The sequence below is a fragment of the Gossypium hirsutum genome, chromosome A10 (assembly GCF_007990345.1).
Source record: "Gossypium hirsutum isolate 1008001.06 chromosome A10, Gossypium_hirsutum_v2.1, whole genome shotgun sequence".
NCBI classification, from domain to species: Eukaryota; Viridiplantae; Streptophyta; class Magnoliopsida; order Malvales; family Malvaceae; genus Gossypium; species Gossypium hirsutum.
Window position 1 is genome coordinate 66,408,203 of NC_053433.1, and position 19,615 is coordinate 66,427,817.

Below are 19,615 nucleotides of genomic sequence, written 5' to 3' on the forward strand. Positions count from 1 at the left end.
AACTACATGCTTAAGATATCGTTGGTAAGAGTTCCAATCGCTACTCGATGACCTTTTCTTTTTGTCGATTACTCCTTAACTCCTAGCTAAATCATAATTACAGTTTAACACGATATCAAAATAAATCAATCAATAACACACCATTACATATACATCAACTATCAAATTCTCACTCCTTAGCTAATGCGATGCTTATATAAGCCTAAGTCATATTTAACATTACAACTTTCCAATTCAACTTAAAAAAAATTAATGTCATTTAAATAGCCAATCAATTCATCTTAATATTTCTTATAAAAAATTATCAAAATTCAATAAGAAATACATTAAATTCCATGACCGAATTTGCATTTCACCATAATAGCCACTTGCCCTAAAACAATTAAGCCACAATCATTTACTTTACCTAGCTTAGACTTAGATTAATAATTATCTAAATTATTTAAACATTCAACACAAACTCTTGTTTAATTAAGCACATATTCGGCAAGGAAAAATGGTAATTAGAACCTTAGTTAACATATAATTTGTTTATAACACATTTTAAGCCTTCTTTTCATGCCGTCAACTCAAACACATACATTACTCAAATATAACCAAGTTCATATTCGGCAATAGCATCCAACATGATAGCCGATTCTTTCTACTTAGCATCTAATGCATACATATGATCATTTGTTTGGCTCAAACGCCCATCCACCATGATTCGTCCAAATTAATATGAAACAACAGCATATTCTTTATTGACTACTATGGCCGAAAGCTTTATTCATTCCCAAAATCAATTTTAACATAAACTTTTACCTTAGTTTAAGCCTAGGATGACCGAGTGGTGTTTCTCCCCTATTCTTCCTTCACATTCGGCTTAGAAGAAACAAAGATGAACACTTAGTTTTCTTCACCCATCCCCCCTTCTCAAGCTTCAAGTGACCGAATGTTTTTGCCCCATTCTTTCTTTCATCGGCCAAGAAGAACCAAAAAAAACACAACTTGTTTTTCTTTCTTCCTTAGAACATTCGGCCAAGGGAAATGAAGAAAATGGACACTTTTTTTTTGTTTTTCCTTCTTACTTTCACGGCAATGGGGAGGGGAAGAAACAATTACACACATCCTTTCCTTTTTCCATTTCTTTATTTCCCCATACTTCTTATTATATTTTATCCTACATACCTCACTAGGCCAACATGTTCCAACATGTTTCCACCCATAGCATGGCTGGCCACTACTTATTAGGAGGGGGAATTTGACATGCAAGTCCCCCTTTTTTCCCACATGCACTAATAGGTCCTTACGCATTGACCTATCACATTTAAAATTTTCTCACATAAGTCCTACTGACTTAATTCACATGCAATCGACTAAATCGAAGCTTGAAATTTTCACACATTCATAGTTACATATTCTAGACAATAATATCACATTCAACATTTCGGTGACTCGGTTTAACGGTCCGAAACCACTTCCCGACTAGGGTCAATTTTGGGCTGTCACAACTCTCCCCACTTAAGAAATTTTCGTCCTCGAAAATCTTACCGGTAAATAGGTTTGGATATCGTTCTTTCATCGAGCTCTCGGGTTCCCAGGTTGCTTCCTCGATCCCGTGTTTGAGCCACAACACCTTAACCAACGGAACCCTTTTATTTCGCAACTCTTCACTTCACGAGCTAGGATACGAATCGGTTCTTCTTCATAGCTCAAGTCAGATTGAATTTCAACTTCTGAGGATTAATCACATGTGACGGATCGGATCTATAACGTCGAAGCATTGAAACATGAAAGACATCGTGAATCTTTTCAAGTTCATGGGGTAAAATCAATCGATACGCAACTGGACCGACTCGTTCGGATATTTCGTATGGCCCAATGAATCTCGGACTCAACTTGCCCTTTCGGCCAAATCTGAGTACTTTTTCCAAGGCGAAACTTTAAGAAACACTTTATCTCCGCTGATATTCAATGTATTTTCATTTCAAATCCGCATACGATTTCTGATGATCCGTGCTGCTTTAGACTTTCGCGATACTTTACTTTTTGTTCGGCATCTTTAATCAATCAACTCCGAAAATTTTACTTTCACCAGCTCGGTCCAAAACAATGGGTACGGCATTTACGACGTACAAGCCTCATAAGGTGCCATCTTAATACTTGATTGAAAACTATTGTTGTAAGCGAATTCAATCAAAGGTACATACCGTTCCCATGAACCACTAAACTCAAGGATGCAGCATCTCAGCATATCCTCGAGTATCTGAATTATCCGCTCGGATTGTCCATCGGTTTGGGGGTGAAAAGCGGTGCTAAAATGCAGCTTGGTACCCAAAGCTTCTTGCAATTTCTTCCAAAATCGTGAGGTGAATCTCGGATCTCTATCCGACACGATAGAAATAGGTACTCCATGTAATCTCACAATCTGAGAGACATACAATTCGGCTAGTTTATCCAATGAAAGATCCGTACGCACGGGGATAAAGTGAGCCGACTTAGTCAGCCTATCAACAACAACCCAAATCGCATCCTTCTTACTTGCGGACAATGGCAGTCCGGACACAAAGTCCATTGTGACTCGGTCCATTTCCACTCGGGTATCATGATCGGCTGAAGTAACCCTGAAGGCACTTGATGTTCCGCTTTCACTTGTTGACATATTAAACATCTCGAAACAAAGTCGGAGATGTCTCGTTTCATACCACGCCACCAAAACTGACGTTTCAAGTCGTTGTACATTTTCGTGCTCCCGGGGTGAATTGACATTCGGCTACAATGGGCTTCGTTCAGAATCATCGGAATGAGTTCCGAATTCCTTGGAACACACAAACGACTTCTAAACCTCAAACAACCATCATCATCAATCTGAAACTCCGATTCCTTGTTCGGAACACACTCAGCTCGTTTTGCAACCAATTCATCATCGACCTTCTGAGCTTCACGAATTTGATGAGTCAATAATGGTTTGGCTTTTAATTCAGCTACTAACACATTGTCAGGTAGAACAGACAAGTGTACATTCATCGCTCGCAAAGCAAACAGTGATTTTCGGCTTAAGGCGTCCGCAACCACATTAGCCTTTCCCGGGTGGTAATCAATGACAAGCTCGTAATCTTTCAACAACTCAAGCCAACGTCTTTGTCGCAGATTCAAGTCTCGTTGAGTCATCAAATATTTGAGACTTTTGTGATCCGAAAACACATGGCACTTCTCACCAAACAAATAATGTCGCCATATTTTCAATGCAAACACAATGGCGGCTAGTTCGAGATCATGGGTCGGATAATTTCTCTCGTGTGGCTTCAATTGTCTCGACGCATAGGCCACAAATCGACCTTCTTGCATCAATACGCAACCCAACCCAAGTAGGGATGCGTCACTATACATGACAAACTCTTTACCCGATTCGGGTTGCACCAAAATTGGAGCTTCAGTCAAATGAGTTTTCAGTTGATCGAAGCTTTTCTGACATTTCTCCGTCCATTCGAACTTAACATCCTTCTGAAGTAGCTTCGTCATTGGTGTGGCTATCATCGAGAAACCTTTGACAAATCGTCGGTAATAACCGGCGAGCCCTAGAAAGCTCCGGACTTCGGTAACATTTCTCGGAGGCTTCCAATTAAGTATGGCTGAAATTTTGCTCGGGTCAACTCGAATACCCGATGCGGATACCACATGACCCAAGAAGCTAACCTCTCTTAACCAGAACTCACACTTACTGAACTTAGCATATAACTGCTTATCCCACAAAATTTGCAACACTAGCCTCAGATGCTCAGCATGTTCGGTCTCATCTCTTGAATAGACCAAGATGTCATCAATAAACACAACTACGAACCGATCCAAATACGGCCTGAAGATCCGATTCATCAAATCCATAAACACCGCAGGGGCATTAGTGAGCCCAAACGGCATCACTAAGAACTCGTAGTGACCGTACCTCGTTCTGAAAGCAGTTTTGGGTACGTCCGAATCTCGAATCCGCAACTGATAATAACCCGATCTCAAATCTATCTTTGAAAACACCGATGCTCCCTTTAATTGATCGAACAGATCATCAATATGCGGTAACGGATACTTATTCTTTATCGTCACTTTATTCAGTTGACGATAGTCAATGCACAACCTCATGGTTCCGTCCTTCTTTTTCACGAACAATACTGGTGCACCCCAAGGTGAGAAACTCGGTCGAGCGAAACCTCTATCCGTCAATTCTTGCAACTGAGCTTTCAACTCTTTTAACTCGGTTAGTGCCATACGATACGGAGCGATTGAAATTGGCGTAGTTCCAGGTACAAGCTCAATACCAAACTCTACCTCCCGAACAGGTGGCAAACCCGGTAACTCTTCAGGAAAAACATCCGGGTATTCACAAACCACCGGCACCGATTCGGGTTTCTTTTCTAACTCCTTGTCATCAAGTACATACGCGAGGTATGCTTCGCACCCTTTCCTTACATATTTCTGGGCCAACATTGCTGATATTACAGCTGGCAACCCCCTTAAGTCCGCAGACTCAACTCGGATTATTTCGTTATTTGCGCACCTCAAATCGATAGTCTTGCTTTTGCAATTCACAACCGCATCATGCGCGGTTAACCAATCCAAACCAAGAATAACATCAAACTCATCGAACGGCAAAAGCATCAAATCGGCCGGAAAACAGGATTCTCGGATTATTAGAGGGCATCTCTTACACACTTTATCAACAAGTACGCATTGACCCAAAGGGTTTGATACTCGAATTACGAGCTCAGTAGACTCAACAGGTAGAGTCTTACTGGTTGCTAAGGTTTCGCATACATATGAATGAGTAGAACCAGGGTCAATCAATGCAATCACATTAGTATCAAAGAGAGTGAAGGTACCAGTGATGACGTCGGGGGAGGATGCCTCCTCTCGTGCGCGAATGGCATATGCTCTAGCAGGAGTACGGTTCTCGGCGCGATCGGCCGTATCAGAGGCCCCCCTCTGACTACCACCCCTGCCTCCTAAAATTCTCGGTGGTCTACCTCTAGATGTCACTCCACTAGGTCTTGCACCTTGAATCTTATTCTTCTCATCCAGCTCCGTGCAATCTCTAATGAAGTGGTCCTTCGAACCGCATCCGTAACAGGCCCTGCTAGTAGACTTGCCCCAACATTCACCTAGGTGTCGTCTTCCACATTGGGGACATTCAGGTTTCTCGTGACGATTATTGCCCACACTAGCTACCGAAGTAGCTCGGGAGTCCATCGATGGTCTTGCCCTGATGGAAATTCCCGCAGTCGCCCTCGACTTATTAATGTCCTCCCTGAACTTCTTTACAGCTGAGAACGGAGCTTTACCCGTCGATCTTTTACGATAGTCTCTAGCTTCAAATTCAGCCTTCCTCTTCTCCTTTCCAAGTTCTTCCGTCTTGCAGGCTCGTTCGACTAGTGTTACGAATTCTTTTATTTCCAAAATACCCATTAGTAGCTTTAAATCTTCATTCAATCCTTCCTCGAACCTTTTGCACATAGCAACCTCATCAGCTACACACTCCCGGGCATACCTACTGAGTCTTACGAATTCATGTTCGTATTCAGATACAGCCATACGGCCTTGCTTGAGTTCCAAGAACTCCTTACGCTTCTGATCAATGAACCGTTGGCTAATAAATTTCTTTCGAAATTCCGTTTGAAAGAAGTCCCAAGTTACTCGCTCGTTCGGGACTATGGAAATCAAGGTCCTCCACCAATAGTAGGCTGAGTCTCGCAACAGAGATACAGCACATTTTAGACATTCGTCAGGTGTGCATGACAATTCATCGAACACCCGAATGGTGTTATCAAGCCAGAACTCGGCCCTTTCGGCATCATCAGTTACTATGGCCTTGAACTTCTCGGCCCCACGCTTCCTAATCAAGTCTACAAGTGGCTTACTCAGCCTCACAGGATCAGCGACTGATGGCATTACAGGCTCTTGGGGTGGATTATTCAAATTTGGGAATTGTTGGACAGCCGGGTTGGTTCGGGCATATTGCGCGACCCACTCATTCATCATGGTAAAGAAGGCTTGTTTAGCCCCCTCACCTTGATTATTCGCAGATGACTGAGGTTCAACAGGCGGCGTCCCTTGTGCAGGAGCAGCCGCTACGCTCTCAACGTCATCCGCTAGGGTTCTTTCTACACCGGGATCCATTTACTAATCAAAACAAAAACATTTCAACCGTCAGAAGTCATCACCCTTTTAAACATTAACATTAAGGCATGTATAGCTAGACTCATACGTGCTATGGTAGTCCTAGAACCGACTAAACCATAGCTCTGATACCAATCAAATGTAACACCCCGAACCCGAAACCGACACCGGAGTCGAACACGAGGTGTTAACTGACTTTAACCCCTTATAAAATTTATTTTCCAGACACTGCCCAATCTGTGTACTAGTCGTTATAAAAATCATATCTTGAGTTTCGTAACTCGAAAATCAGTTTTGTAATTTTTCCCAGAAACTAGACTCATGTGCCCATCTATGTATTTTTTTCTAGAATTTTTGGTCGGGCCAATTAGTACAGTTTATTAGTCAAAGTCTCCCATGTTGCAGGGGTCGACTACACTGACCTTTGCCCATTACGACTTGAATATCTCCCTGCACGGGCTTCAATACTGATGCCGTTTGTTTCTATGAAAACTAGACTCAGAGAGCAATCTATACATATATGGTACGACCCCTAATTATCTCTGGTTAATTTATAATGAATTTCCAAAGTCGGAGCAGGGAATCTAGAAACCGTTCTGGCCCTGTCCCACAAAAATCTGATTATCTCTTAATATACTGCCCATATGATCTTTTCGTTACTTCCTCATGAAAACAGACTCATCGAGCTTCGATTACATAATTTATTCATCAATTAATTCCACTCCTACTATTTTTAGTGATTTTTCAATCTCATGACACTGCTGCTGCCAGCATCTGTTACGAAAGTAACTAGGTCCATTTCATGCCTACCCTTGATCCAACTCAATCGAACATTCGTGCCATTTTCGCATGGCTTAAAGTTTACATGCCAAAGTTCAAACACAACGTAATAGCTTATACATGCCAAAATGTTCTTCTAAGCCAACTAAGAAGAAAGTACCAAAACTTGCTATCCGGTGTGATGACTTCGATGACGACCTGACCCCGCAAAAATAGATGAGTCCAAGCAACCTATAATGGGTGACAAGGAAACACCGAGTGAGTTTATAACTCAGTAAGTCATAAGCAATGTACTACCATCCATCAATAACATTATCACAAGAGGAAACAAAATGGAACGAGACCATTTACTCCATCCATACCGAACCATACCATAGTTCCTCCCACCTATCGATTCAATTTCATATCAATTCATGCATTCACATTCCATATACTCATCAATAGGACATTGAAGCATTTTCATAAATCAATTTATTTTCGTTACAATCAAACGACTAAACGGCCTTTCACCCATCCTACGATAAATTTTATGTACGTGACTTCAAGTATATTTGTCACATAGGTTCAAACTTACCGGGCTCAACACCAAGTATAAGCATAGCACCTATTAGCCATGTACTCAGGACACTTACCCGATCCGCTGTCCGCGATCGACTCAATGGTGTCGCACACATAGTGTCCATAATGATTCACGAATGTATATTGAGTCCGCACACTCAGTGCTATATAATCAACTCGCACACTTAGTGCTACGTAATCAAATCGCACACTTAGTGCTACATAGTCAAACTCGCACACTTAGTGCCGCATGGTCAATTCGCACACTTAGTGCATCATATTCGTTTCGCACACTTAGTGCAACATAGTCAAATCGCACACTTAGTGCTGTACAATTTAATCCCGCGCACTTAGCGCCAATCTCATGGTCATAAATGGTTATACCCGCACGTTTAGTGCCGAGATCAACAACTCAGTACATCTTACCTCTTTTCTTTTCATTCAACAATTTCATCATCACATACGTACATGCATATATATATATATGTATATTTATTCATTCCATTCAGCATCAATACATAAACATTATGACCATTTGAAATAATACCAACTACATGCTTAACGACTTACCTCGTGTTGGGTAAGACGGTTCCAACTCGGCTACTCGATGACCTTTTCTTTGCCTTTGCTCGATTCACCTCCTTTAACTCCTTGAGCTAAATCAATAATTTAACTAGTTTAACCACTACGATTATCACCAAATAAATCACATTCAATTAACACTACCCATTTACATATACATCAACTATCAAATTCTCACTCCTTAGCTAATGTCGAATGCTTATATAAGCCCTAAGTCATATTTACACATTTATCAACTTTCCAATTCAACTTAATACCAAAAATTAATGTCATTTAAATAGCCAACTCAATTTCATCCTTAATATTTCTTATAACAAAATTTATCAAAATTCAATAAGAAATACATTAAATTCCATGACCGAATTTGCATTTCACCATAATAGCCACTTGCCCTAAAACAATTAAGCCACAATCATTTACTTTACCTAGCTTAGACTTAGATTAATAATTATCTAAATTATTTAAACATTCAACACAAACTCTTGTTTAATTAAGCACATATTCGGCAAGGAAAAATGGTAATTTAGCAAACCTTAGTTTAACATATAATTTGTTTATAACACATTTTAAGCCTTCTTTTCATGCCGTCAACTCAAAACACATACATTACTCAAATATAACCAAGTTCATATTCGGCAATAGCATCCAACATGATAGCCGATTCTTTCTACTTAGCATCTAATGCATACATATGATCATTTGTTTGGCTCAAACGCCCATCCACCATGATTCGTCCAAATTAATATGAAACAACAGCCATATTCTTTATTGACTACTATGGCCGAAAGCTTTATTCATTCCCAAAATCAAATTTTAACATGAACTTTTTACCTTAGTTTAAGCCTAGGATGACCGAGTGGTGTTTCTCCCCTATTCTTCCTTCACATTCGGCTTAGAAGAAACAAAGATGAACACTTAGTTTTCTTCACCCATCCCCCCCTTCTCAAGCTTCAAGTGACCGAATGTTTTTGCCCCAATTCTTTCTTTCAATCCGGCCAAGAAGAACCAAAAAAACACAACTTGTTTTTCTTTCTTCCTTAGAACATTCGGCCAAGGGGAAATGAAGAAAGATGGACACTTTTTTTTTGTTTTTCCTTCTTACTTTCACGGCAATGGGGAGGGGAAGAAACAATTACACACATCCTTTCCTTTTTCCATTTCTTTATTTCCCCATACTTCTTATTATATTTTATCCTACATACCTCACTAGGCCAACATGTTCCCAACATGTTTCCACCCATAGCATGGCCGGCCACTACTTATTAGGAGGGGGAATTTGACATGCAAGTCCCCCCTTTTTTCCCACATGCACTAATAGGTCCTTACGCATTGACCTATCACATTTTAAAATTTTCTCACATAAGTCCTATTGACTTAATTCACATGCAATCGACTAAATCGAAGCTTGAAATTTTCACACATTCATAGTTACATATTCTAGACAATAAATATCACATTCAAACATTTTGGTGACTCGGTTTAACGGTCCCGAAACCACTTCCCGACTAGGGTCAATTTTGGGCTGTCACACTCATGGCTATTCTTCTCAGTGGACTCAATTGCCATTAGTCCCGTTCGATAGAGGAAAGTCGAGTTCATTTGATTTTTCAGATTCGAGGACGAATCTTTTTGAGGAAGGGGGGAATGATACGAGTCACAAAAGCCCAAATTCTTGAAGGCGAGGCCCAATAAGAAAATTCCCAGCCCAATCAAGAAATCCATCCATACTTAGTTGAAAATCAGGCCAAATTGTCAAAGTGGCCCAAGTTGTAAAGTTTTATTTTTATTTTATTTATTTATTTATTTATTTACTTAGTTTAAATTTTTATGTCAATATTCAGTCCAAGAGTCCCAGATAAAATGACCTTTGACCGAATTTCCATATTAAAATAATTAGGAGTTTTTTTTATTTTAGTTTTCTAATTAGATTAGGACTAGTTATAAGGCCTATTTAAAGGCATGGCTGTCCACCTTGTTAAACACTTATCATTATTATTAAAATTTCAGATTTGTTGAGAGCAGAATTTTCTTTGAGTTTTCTCCAAGATTTCTCTCTTGAATTTTCTTTAGAAGTTGTTTTAACAATCTTGTGATTGTGGGAGCCATCTTCAACCTTCTTCTTGCCATTGATATTCTTTGGAGGGGAGATTAGAGCCGTTTGAAGGGAGTTGTGAGATCTTTCAAGATTTCAAGGCTTCTTAGGACTTATCTTTTAATTTCTTACTGTCAATTCTTTCTTTATTTCTACTTGTGCTGAATCATTATCTAATCTATTTTCTGTTCTTATTGTGTTTTCAGCCTTTTTCTATCTTAAGGAATCAGCCCAAAAATCCCCAATTTCTAGGGTTTTTCCATACTCTTTTTGGGTGAAATTAGATTGTCGAAATTTGGGGAAAACTATCTTGGTGTTCAATTGGGCAGAATCACAATCTCCTTGAGGGTTTCAAGAACCCTAACACTTATTTCTATTCTCAATTTGATTCTTTGCTGATTTGGGGATTTTATTTTAGATCTGAAAATTCAAAAATCTAATCTTTTAATTTTCTGTTTCGTTTCAGATCTAATTGTTTAGGGTTTTCGTAGGAGTTTCTCGTGACTTGGCAACTCGATCTTGGTCCGCGCGCAACCCCGTATCAAGAGGCGTCCAACAAGGGGAAATCGAAGGTCATCGGGTAGCCGACTCGGAATTATTTTACCCAACATAAAGTAAGTCATTAAGCATATAGTTGGTATTAATTCAAATGGTCATAACGTTTATGTAATGATGCTGAATGGAATGAATAAATATATATATATGCATGTACGTATGTGATGATGAAAGTGTTGAATGAAAAGAAAAGAGGTGAGATGTATTGAGTTGTTGATCTCGGCACTAAATGTGCGGGTATAAACATTTATGACCATGAGATTGGCGCTACGTGTGCGGGTTTAAATTGTGCAGCACTAAGTGTGCGAATTGACTATGTAGCACTAAGTGTGCGAGTTTGACTATGTAGCACTAAGTGTGCGAGTTGACTATGTAGCACTAAGTGTGCGAGTTTGATTATGTAGCACTAAGTGTGCGAGTTGATTATATAGCACTGAGTGTGCGGACTTAATATATATTCTTGAATCATTATGGACACTAAGTGTGCGACGCTATTGAGTCGATCACGGACAGCGGATCGGGTAAGTATCTTGAGTTCATGGCTAATAGGTGCTATGTTTATAGTTGGAGTTGAGCTTGGTAAGTTGAACCTATGTGACAAATATACTTGAAGTCACGTACATAAGATTTATCGTGGAATGGGTGAAAGGCCGTTTAGTTGTATGATTGTAACGAAAATGAAATGATTTATGAAAATGCCTCGAATATTCTATTGATGAGTATATGGAATGTGAATGCATGATTTGGTATGAGATTGAACCGATAGGTCGGAGGAACTATGGTATGGTTCGGTATGGATGGAGTAACTAGCCTCGTTCCATTTTGTTTCCTCTTGTGATAATGTTATTAATGGATGGTAGTGTATTGCTTATGACTTACTGAGTTATAAACTCACTCGGTGTTTCCTTGTCACCCATACTAGGTTTCTTGGACTCGTCTCTTTTTGCGTGGTCGGGTCGTCATCGAAGTCATCACACCGGATAGCAAGTTTTGGTACTTTCTTCTTAGTTGGCTTAGGAGAACATTTCGGCATGTATAGGCTATTATGTTGTGTTTGAACTTTGGTATGTAATCTTTTAGCCATGCGAAAATGGCATAAATGTTCGGTTGGGTTTGGATTCATAACGTTAGGTCGCAAATCTTGATAATTCGACCTTTTTATGCCATACGTCATGGTTGATTATTTTGGTGTTAAAATTCATGATATGGCAATAGTGTAGTAGGGGGAAGTTTGACAATGATTAGCCTTTGGCATGGTTAGTCATGATCATAATTTGTGATATGCATGATGAATTATTAGTTAGATCAAGGAGTAAACACGAAGTGGGCATAGTTGCTTTCGTAACAGATGCTGGCAGCAGCAGTGACATGAGATTGAAAAATCACTAAAAATAGTAGGAGTGGAATTAATTGATGAATAAATTATGTAATCGAAGTTCGATGAGTCTATTTTCATATAGAAGTAACGAAAGGATCATATGGACAGTATGTTAAGAGATAATCAGGTTCTCGTGTGACAGGGCCAGAACGGTTTCTGGATTCCCTGCTCCGACTTTGGAAATTCATTATAAATTAACCAGAGATAATTTGGAGTCATACCATATATGTATAGATTCCTCTCTGAGTCTAGTTTCTATAGAAACAAACGGCATCAGTATGGAAGTTCTGTACAGGGAGATATCCAGGTCGTAATGCGCAAAGGTCAGTGTAGTCGACCCCAGTAACATGGGAGACTTTGACTAATAAACTGTACTAATTGGCCCAACCAAAAATTCTAGAAAAAAATATGTAAATGGGAATATGAGTCTAGTTTCAGGGAAAATTCACGGAACTGGATTTTGAGTTCCAGAGCTCAAGATATGATTTTTAAAGAGACTAGTATGCAGATTGACAGCTTGTCTGGAAAAATTTTAATAAGTGGTTTGAAGTCTGTTAACACCTCGTGTTCGACTCCGGTGACGGCCTCGGGTTCGGGGTGTTACAGAAAATCAATTCAACCGGTCTTTAGGTTAGTTCAACTCGGTTCAACTAGCTTACTGATCAATTAGTCCTATCCCTTATTCAGGACCAATACCTTGATCGATTCTTAATCCAATCAATTCAACTGCCTAGTCTAATTCAAAGAATAGTGCTTTTTATCTTATTAATCTTTTACATAATTTATTTTATAAAAAGGGATAGGAAACAAACTTTTATAATCATTTTATTTACTTTCTACAATTTAACAAAATTAAAGTTATAATTATTTCTAAACTTTACTAATTTTAATTAAGCAAACAATATATATATATTTCCATTAATCTTCCTTCCTTCATTTTCTTTTACTTTCATTTCCTTTATAATTATTTATAAAAACATAAGAGACATTTGGTACATGTTTAATGCAATAAAGTTGTGATACATTCCTTGGAATATAATATTCCCTTAAGAATTATTTCCGTAAAACAATTGAAGATAATTCTCATGATTATATGTGTGAAAGTAACTTTACGGACAATAAAAACAATTGCTAAAATAAAAATAACCATTATTTTATTCTAGTTTAAATTATTAACTTATTTATCATAAAATCTGATCCATTTGATTTTTCTAAAAAAAAACATATTTTAATATCTACATTTGTAAAGCAAAATTTGAAAGGGCTGCTAAAAGAATAAAATAATTGTTAGAATTTTTAATCGGCCATACACATATGTAGCTTCAAGTAAATGAAAATTATTTAATATATATATTGGAGAGTTTTTTAAACTTCACAAACGAGTAAATTTAACTAATGTATTATAAAATGGTGTAAAAAATAAAAAAAATTAATTATATAAATAAATGTGACACTTATCACACCTTCAACATGCTTATAAAATAAAAAAAAGATTCTACTAATATTCTATCAAAAGTAAATATTTATATTTTCTTTTCTAGTGATTTTTTTGGATATATTTTTTATGGTTGTCAATTGTTAGTATTAAAATAATTTCAAACTTTATATGTAATATGTGAATACATTTGAACTTAAAATTAGCTGCCTTTCAGTATACTCTCATGTATGCTATTTGATTAACAAAATGTGAGACAATCATAACTTGTAAATTAATTTGAGTGTTTATTAATAATAAATATTATTGAAAATATTATTAAATATTTAATTGAAATACTTATTAAATATAAAAAATTTAAAAATATATATATTTTATTTTATAAAGACAATTTTGTCAAGCATCATTACATTCATAAGAAAATATATTTTTTATCAGAATTTATTAGAAAGTGCCTAGTGAATCAAATATGTTAATATAAATTTTTTTTGATATTTTAATTAATATTTTTCTTTGTAAACTAATTTTTTTATCAAACACATTTTAAAAATCGTATTCTATTAAGATTTCAAACATGAGATAATATCTAACATTACGGAGTAAGCGCCTCGAAAAAAAATTAAATCTCAATTAAATCAAGCCCTTTGTCGTTTTTACATATTTTTAAGAGTTAATAAATAAATAAATAATCCAATTCCTTTTTATTCCAATAGTTTTGCAATGCATTGTACAATTTTCACGAGGGCAGGAACTATTATAAACCCAAAAAAACATCCTATATCCAAATAGGATTGCCTAAGAAAATTTATACTTACAAAATTTATGATTGGGTCAGGTAACGTGAAGGAAAATTTACTTTCTTTATTGAAAAAAGAAAAATAAGAAGGGAAAAAAAATTTCTAGCTGTCAAGGAGAGATCCCTATCTTCATCAATCAGTCGTACTCAAAATGGCAACTATCATAGCCTGTCGGTACAACAAAAGCAATTAATACAGAAACAAAAATGTCCAATTAAATAGCAATTCAATTCGTAATGTCTTCGCTGATTTCAAATTTTCATACTTAAAAAATAAATGATAATAATAAAAAAAAACAAAAGAAACTCACTTGGATCAACTGTGACAAGTATGGCAGTGCCTCCAAATTCACATGTACCACCAGAATACTTTGTTCTTTGCCAATAACTATTAAAAGCATAAGAAGCATGTGCATACAAAGTGTCAGGGTGAAAGCATGACCCACTAGGCTGAATGGAATTACAATCTGCTCCAGACCCACATGCATAGTTCATAGCTTCTTGAATTATTGGGTCAGGCACCGATGGCTTAGCCACGCACCATAAGGCTGTGCTTGGAGCCACGTTGGGAGGTGGTGGACCCGTTGGTGGAGGGTACACTATTGGTGGTAAAAACACTGGTGGGCTTGGATTAAACCCAATTGGAGATGGGACATAGAATGGTGGGCTAATCACAATGGCTGGTGGACTGGGCTCATAAATTGTCGGTGTTGGTATCGCTTGCGGTGTGTTCGGGGTGGCCGAGAATTCAGGCGGGCTTGGACTGGTCCCAGTGGTGCTTGGTGGTGGGCTTAGGCCCGGAAGAGTAGGAGGGAAGCTAGGAGTGGACATTCCGATGGGAGTTGGAAGGGTTGAAGCAGGGGCATTAGGGGGACTACAATAAGGAGGATAATTTACAGGAGGTAGAGAATCAAAAGGTGGCAAAGAAAATGGTGAGCTTACTCTATATGGTTGAGTATTGGATACATCAGTAGGTTCAATCACTAGACTCATGAGCTTACTCATTAGTTGCAATTTGTTTGTGTGCTTTGTCATTGAACTTCTTCCATGTTTTAGATCTTTGACTAGTCCCATTGGTTTTCTTGCATCTAACCAAAGCAAAAACAAAGATATTTACAATTAATATCTCAAACTTAGGATAATAAAAGAGTTATAAATATTAAGATTCGAATATTGAATTTATTAGATACATCTTATAAAAGTGATTATATGAACCAACTGGATTAAAGTTCGGGTTTCATTTAAAAAATATAAAATGATGCCCATAATAAAATTTTTGTTAATTAAAAAAAGATTTAGATTACAGGTAAAAGTATTATGGAGACTCTTGTGCTAAGAGTTAGATTGTATTTTTTCATCTCTACTCAAAAAATAGGCAAATTAGTCATTGTACGTTAGATCAAAGAGCAAATTAATCATTTCTGTTAAAACTTTCATTTATTTGTAATGTTAGAAACTAGTGTGGCTAACTGAATAACCAGACAGTAACACATGGCGTGCCATGTATATTTTATGATGACATAAAGAAACCAATTTTTAACCGTAGAAATTGATGAAATTTTTAACAAAAAGACTGGATTACTCTTTGATCTAATGTACATGGACTAATTTACCTTTTTCTTAGTAGAGGAGGCAAAATGCAATCTAACTCCGAGTACTTGGGTTTCCATGGTTCTTTTAGTGCAAATCACATGAAATTGAATGCAAGACTCAATCTTGATAGGCTAATTTTGGTAAAAGTATCAAGGAAGCTCATGTACTTAGGGGTAGATTGTATTTTGGTCACTCTATTGAAAAAATAGACAAATTATCCCTTATACATTTTGAAATAAGCAAATTAGCCCGTCCGTTAAAATTTTTTTTTGTGGACATGCTGAAAATTATTTTTTATGGGTAAAATAAAAACAGTCACTAAACTATGCTTTTCTTTCTATTTTAGTCACCAAACTATTAATTTTTTTGATTTAGTAACTAAACTTTTCAGAATTAAATATTTTTGTCACCCTAATGTGGGCTTTTTTATTGGTCTAGTAACAAACTTAGCCCTCTAATGTTTACACATTCTATCAATTTGATCCTAAATATAAAAAAAATCAGAAAATTTAGCCTCAATGTTTACAAAATTTGTCATTTAGTTCTAATTCTAAAAAATAATAAATTTGGCCCCAAACATTTAGAAAATTTGTCAATTTAGTCACAACTCTAAAAATTTAAAAATATTTTTAAAAAATCATTTTTAAACTTGTATAACCTATTGGCTAACCTACGTGAGATATTAACATAAGAAAAAAGGGTACCCTCTTTCAAGTCACTTGCAAAAAAAAAAAAAAAACTCCAAAAAGTTGCGATAAAACACAAAAAAATTAAGATCCAAAAGAAAATAAATGCATTAAAAATGTTAATAGTTCGGTTGTAATGCAGCCAAATATTTTAGATAAGTTCCAGATCAATTGGTTTGGTCTAGTGTGAATCATAAATTATAGTAAAATAAATTATTGCAAGTGACTTGGAAGAGAATACTCTTTTTCTTATTTTAATATCTCACATGGGTTAGCTGATAAATTATAAAGGGCTAAAAATGATTGTTTTTCAAAAATATATATTTTAAAATTTTAGAGTTTGGACTGAATTGTCAGGTTTTGTAAATATTGAAGCCCAAATTTATTGAATTTTTTAGAATTAGAACTAAAATGACAAATTTTGTAAACATTAAGGGCTAAAGTTGTTAATTTTTTTTACATTTAGGATTAAATCGATAGAATGTGTAAACATTAGAAGTTTAATTTTGTTACTAGAAAAATAAAAAAAGTTTACATCAACTCAGATGATTAAAATATTTAATTTTAAAAAGTTTGATGATTAAATTGAAAAAATTAATGGTTGAGTGATTAAAATAGAATGAAATGTATAGCTGAATGACTGACTATTTTTATAATTAATCCTTAAAAATTAATTTTTAACTTATTCATGTCATTCTTTTAATAGATAAAAGAGGGAATGCAATTTAGGCTTATCTATACTTTCACAGCTAATTTTCAATTGAAACACAAACTTAATGGCAAAGTAAGCTAGTATATTCCAAGTAACCCTTTTTGACATGTCAACCGACTAAAGAAAGTTGATGGCACATCAGCGAAAACGATTGATTTGTTAACTAAATAAAATATGATAGCTACACAACTCTTCGTGTTGAAGGAAGTTCAAGCTTCCATTCCATTCCATGGAATCGAGTTTACATTGAAAACATGGAAATTTTGAAATGGAAACTATCAAAAATCAAGATGACAATCTTACATAGTTGATTCAAAAATATAGATATTTGGGTGTAAATCTAACACAAAAATCTACATAGATCATCACAGTCTGCACAGTGAAGAAGTGGAAGAAAAACCCACAAAAACTATACATTTAACATTGAAGGATACTATAGTAGAGATGGGCTTACCGCAATGAATGAGCAAAGTGGCTGCCATTGTTGAATAAAGAAGGAATATCCAAATCCTGTGTTCCATGATTCAGTTTCAGCAATGGCGAAGCAAATATTAAAGAGGCGGAGGGGGGAGGGGGTAGGGGGGGAGGAAGTTCAAATTTCGGACCACTAAAAGGGCAGAAGACAAATATATAAAGACAAGGAAAATAGACAAGTAGCTTGGTTGGTCATTAAAGATTTGATTCTTGAGGAGCTTCACTTTGCTTGCAAATGTAAATCTGAATAGTATTAAAACTTTAAAATAAAAATTTATATATTTTTTATTGCTGTTCATGCAAAATTTTGGCATATATTCTTGCTTCATATCCGAAAATTTTATCAAAGCATGTTTTTGGTTTCCCTTTTGTATTGCTTGCTTTCTACTCAAAGCTCTCACTTTCTCTTTTCTTTCTCACTATCTTTAATGAGTATTTTTGCAAGGTTGGGGAAACACTTGAGCCACCTTAAATTAAAATAAACCTCATCTTTTTGTTTGGTAGTGTTGATTCAATGCATAACAAGGGAAGAAGACAAGGTAGTGTAGTGGAGATCGATTCATCTATAGAGGTTGAGAGCCAGAGCAAGAACAAGAGGACAGGCTGATTGAAAAGATAAATGCTTAGAGTAACTCTAGGGTATAAAAAGGATCGAGCCCTTGCCTATAGTTTTTCAGGGTATTTATAGGAAAAAAGTCTCATTGTCCACTGGTATGATATTGGCTATATAAGCGTTTAATCCCGTTAAATGCGTAATGGATGATCATGGACACATATTATAGGATTCTATCAGTATGAGGTAATTAAGCCTAAATAGGCTCCTTATTATCTTGGAAGTGTGTTTACCTTAAGATAACATTCTCCTATGAACACGGGTGGTAGGTTCCGTTTGAAGTGGGTTGGATGGTTATGCTTAAAGGGTCAATGTAGAATCAACAATACCTTTTGGGCTTGACACTTCTCTTTATTGCGAAAGGGTATTATTATAGCCCCCCAATAGAGTGGGAGATTAAAAAGTGGCCTTTTGAGAGACATGCTCCGAAAGTCTCTTAAAGGTTTATCTAGCCAGAGAAGAAGAGACGCCATCAGACAATTTTCATAAATGCGATGTTCTTTTAGGGAGTGGCAGTCATGGTGAGGAGCATCTGACATTGTTTAGGTGACCAGATGTTATTAGTCATGGCCTCTAGTCCCCAAAATGACATGTTTGTGAAGGATAACTAAGAAGTCTATAAATGGCTCTTCTGTTGTGCTTGAGACTACTTTTTTGTTTCAAAATATTATGCCTGAGATTCTTGTTCAGTTTTCTGGCTATTTTAAATTTTTTTAATGTTTTCCATTTTTGCATTTTTTAGTAAGGAGAGGGAGGAGAACTAATAGGTCTTCAACGAAGAGGGGTAGAAGTAGGTCTTCTACCACTGATAATAGGATGGAGATGACGATTAATAGGCCAACTATAGTTGATTCTAGGAGGCATTCGACGACGAGAGCCACAAGGGACAAATCCTAAAACATTTGAGGGATTACGATGAGCCGATGGTTGTCGTCGAATGTAAGTGCATGACAACAAAGTAGGAAATGAGATGGGCATTAAGATATAGGGGCCTTCTTACTAGGCATCCCAAGTATGAGTTTAGTTTCCCCAAGGGGAAGCATAGTTTAAGCTCTGTGTTTGGGCCATGTTTTAGCGAAGGGAGACCAGGATTTTACTTGTCGCTATTCTTGTTGGAAGCGAGGTTTCACCTGCTGCCTCACCAATTTGAAACGAATTTTTTGAATTCGTACTCTTTGACACCTGGGTAACTGATTGGGAGTTCTTGGTGGTTA

At 36.6% G+C, this 19,615-nt stretch overlaps 1 protein-coding gene across 1 annotated transcript; it reads right to left on the minus strand.

The window, feature by feature from the left end:
• Positions 1 to 14,213: 14,213 nt before the first annotated feature.
• Positions 14,214 to 18,024, minus strand: LOC107897033 (extensin). Its single transcript, XM_016822364.2, has 3 exons — positions 17,769 to 18,024; positions 14,635 to 15,411; positions 14,214 to 14,492 (listed from the first exon to the last, which is right to left on the minus strand). Exons 1-3 carry the CDS (start codon positions 17,833 to 17,835, stop codon positions 14,461 to 14,463), a joined length of 876 nt encoding a protein of 291 aa, XP_016677853.1. The 5' UTR covers positions 17,836 to 18,024; the 3' UTR covers positions 14,214 to 14,460.
• Between the last annotated feature and the right edge of the window lie 1,591 nt (positions 18,025 to 19,615).

Bases quoted from the DNA above. Each gene is read 5' to 3' on its own strand.
- LOC107897033 (XM_016822364.2), bottom strand. From the start codon at position 17,835: ATGGAACACAGGATTTGGATATTCCTTCTTTATTCAACAATGGCAGCC. The intron at 15,412-17,768 runs GTAAGCCCATCT...TGCTTTGGTTAG, and splicing joins CACTTTGCTCATTCATTGCG to ATGCAAGAAAACCAATGGGA. The intron at 14,493-14,634 runs GTGAGTTTCTTT...TTGTACCGACAG, and splicing joins ACTTGTCACAGTTGATCCAA to GCTATGATAGTTGCCATTTT.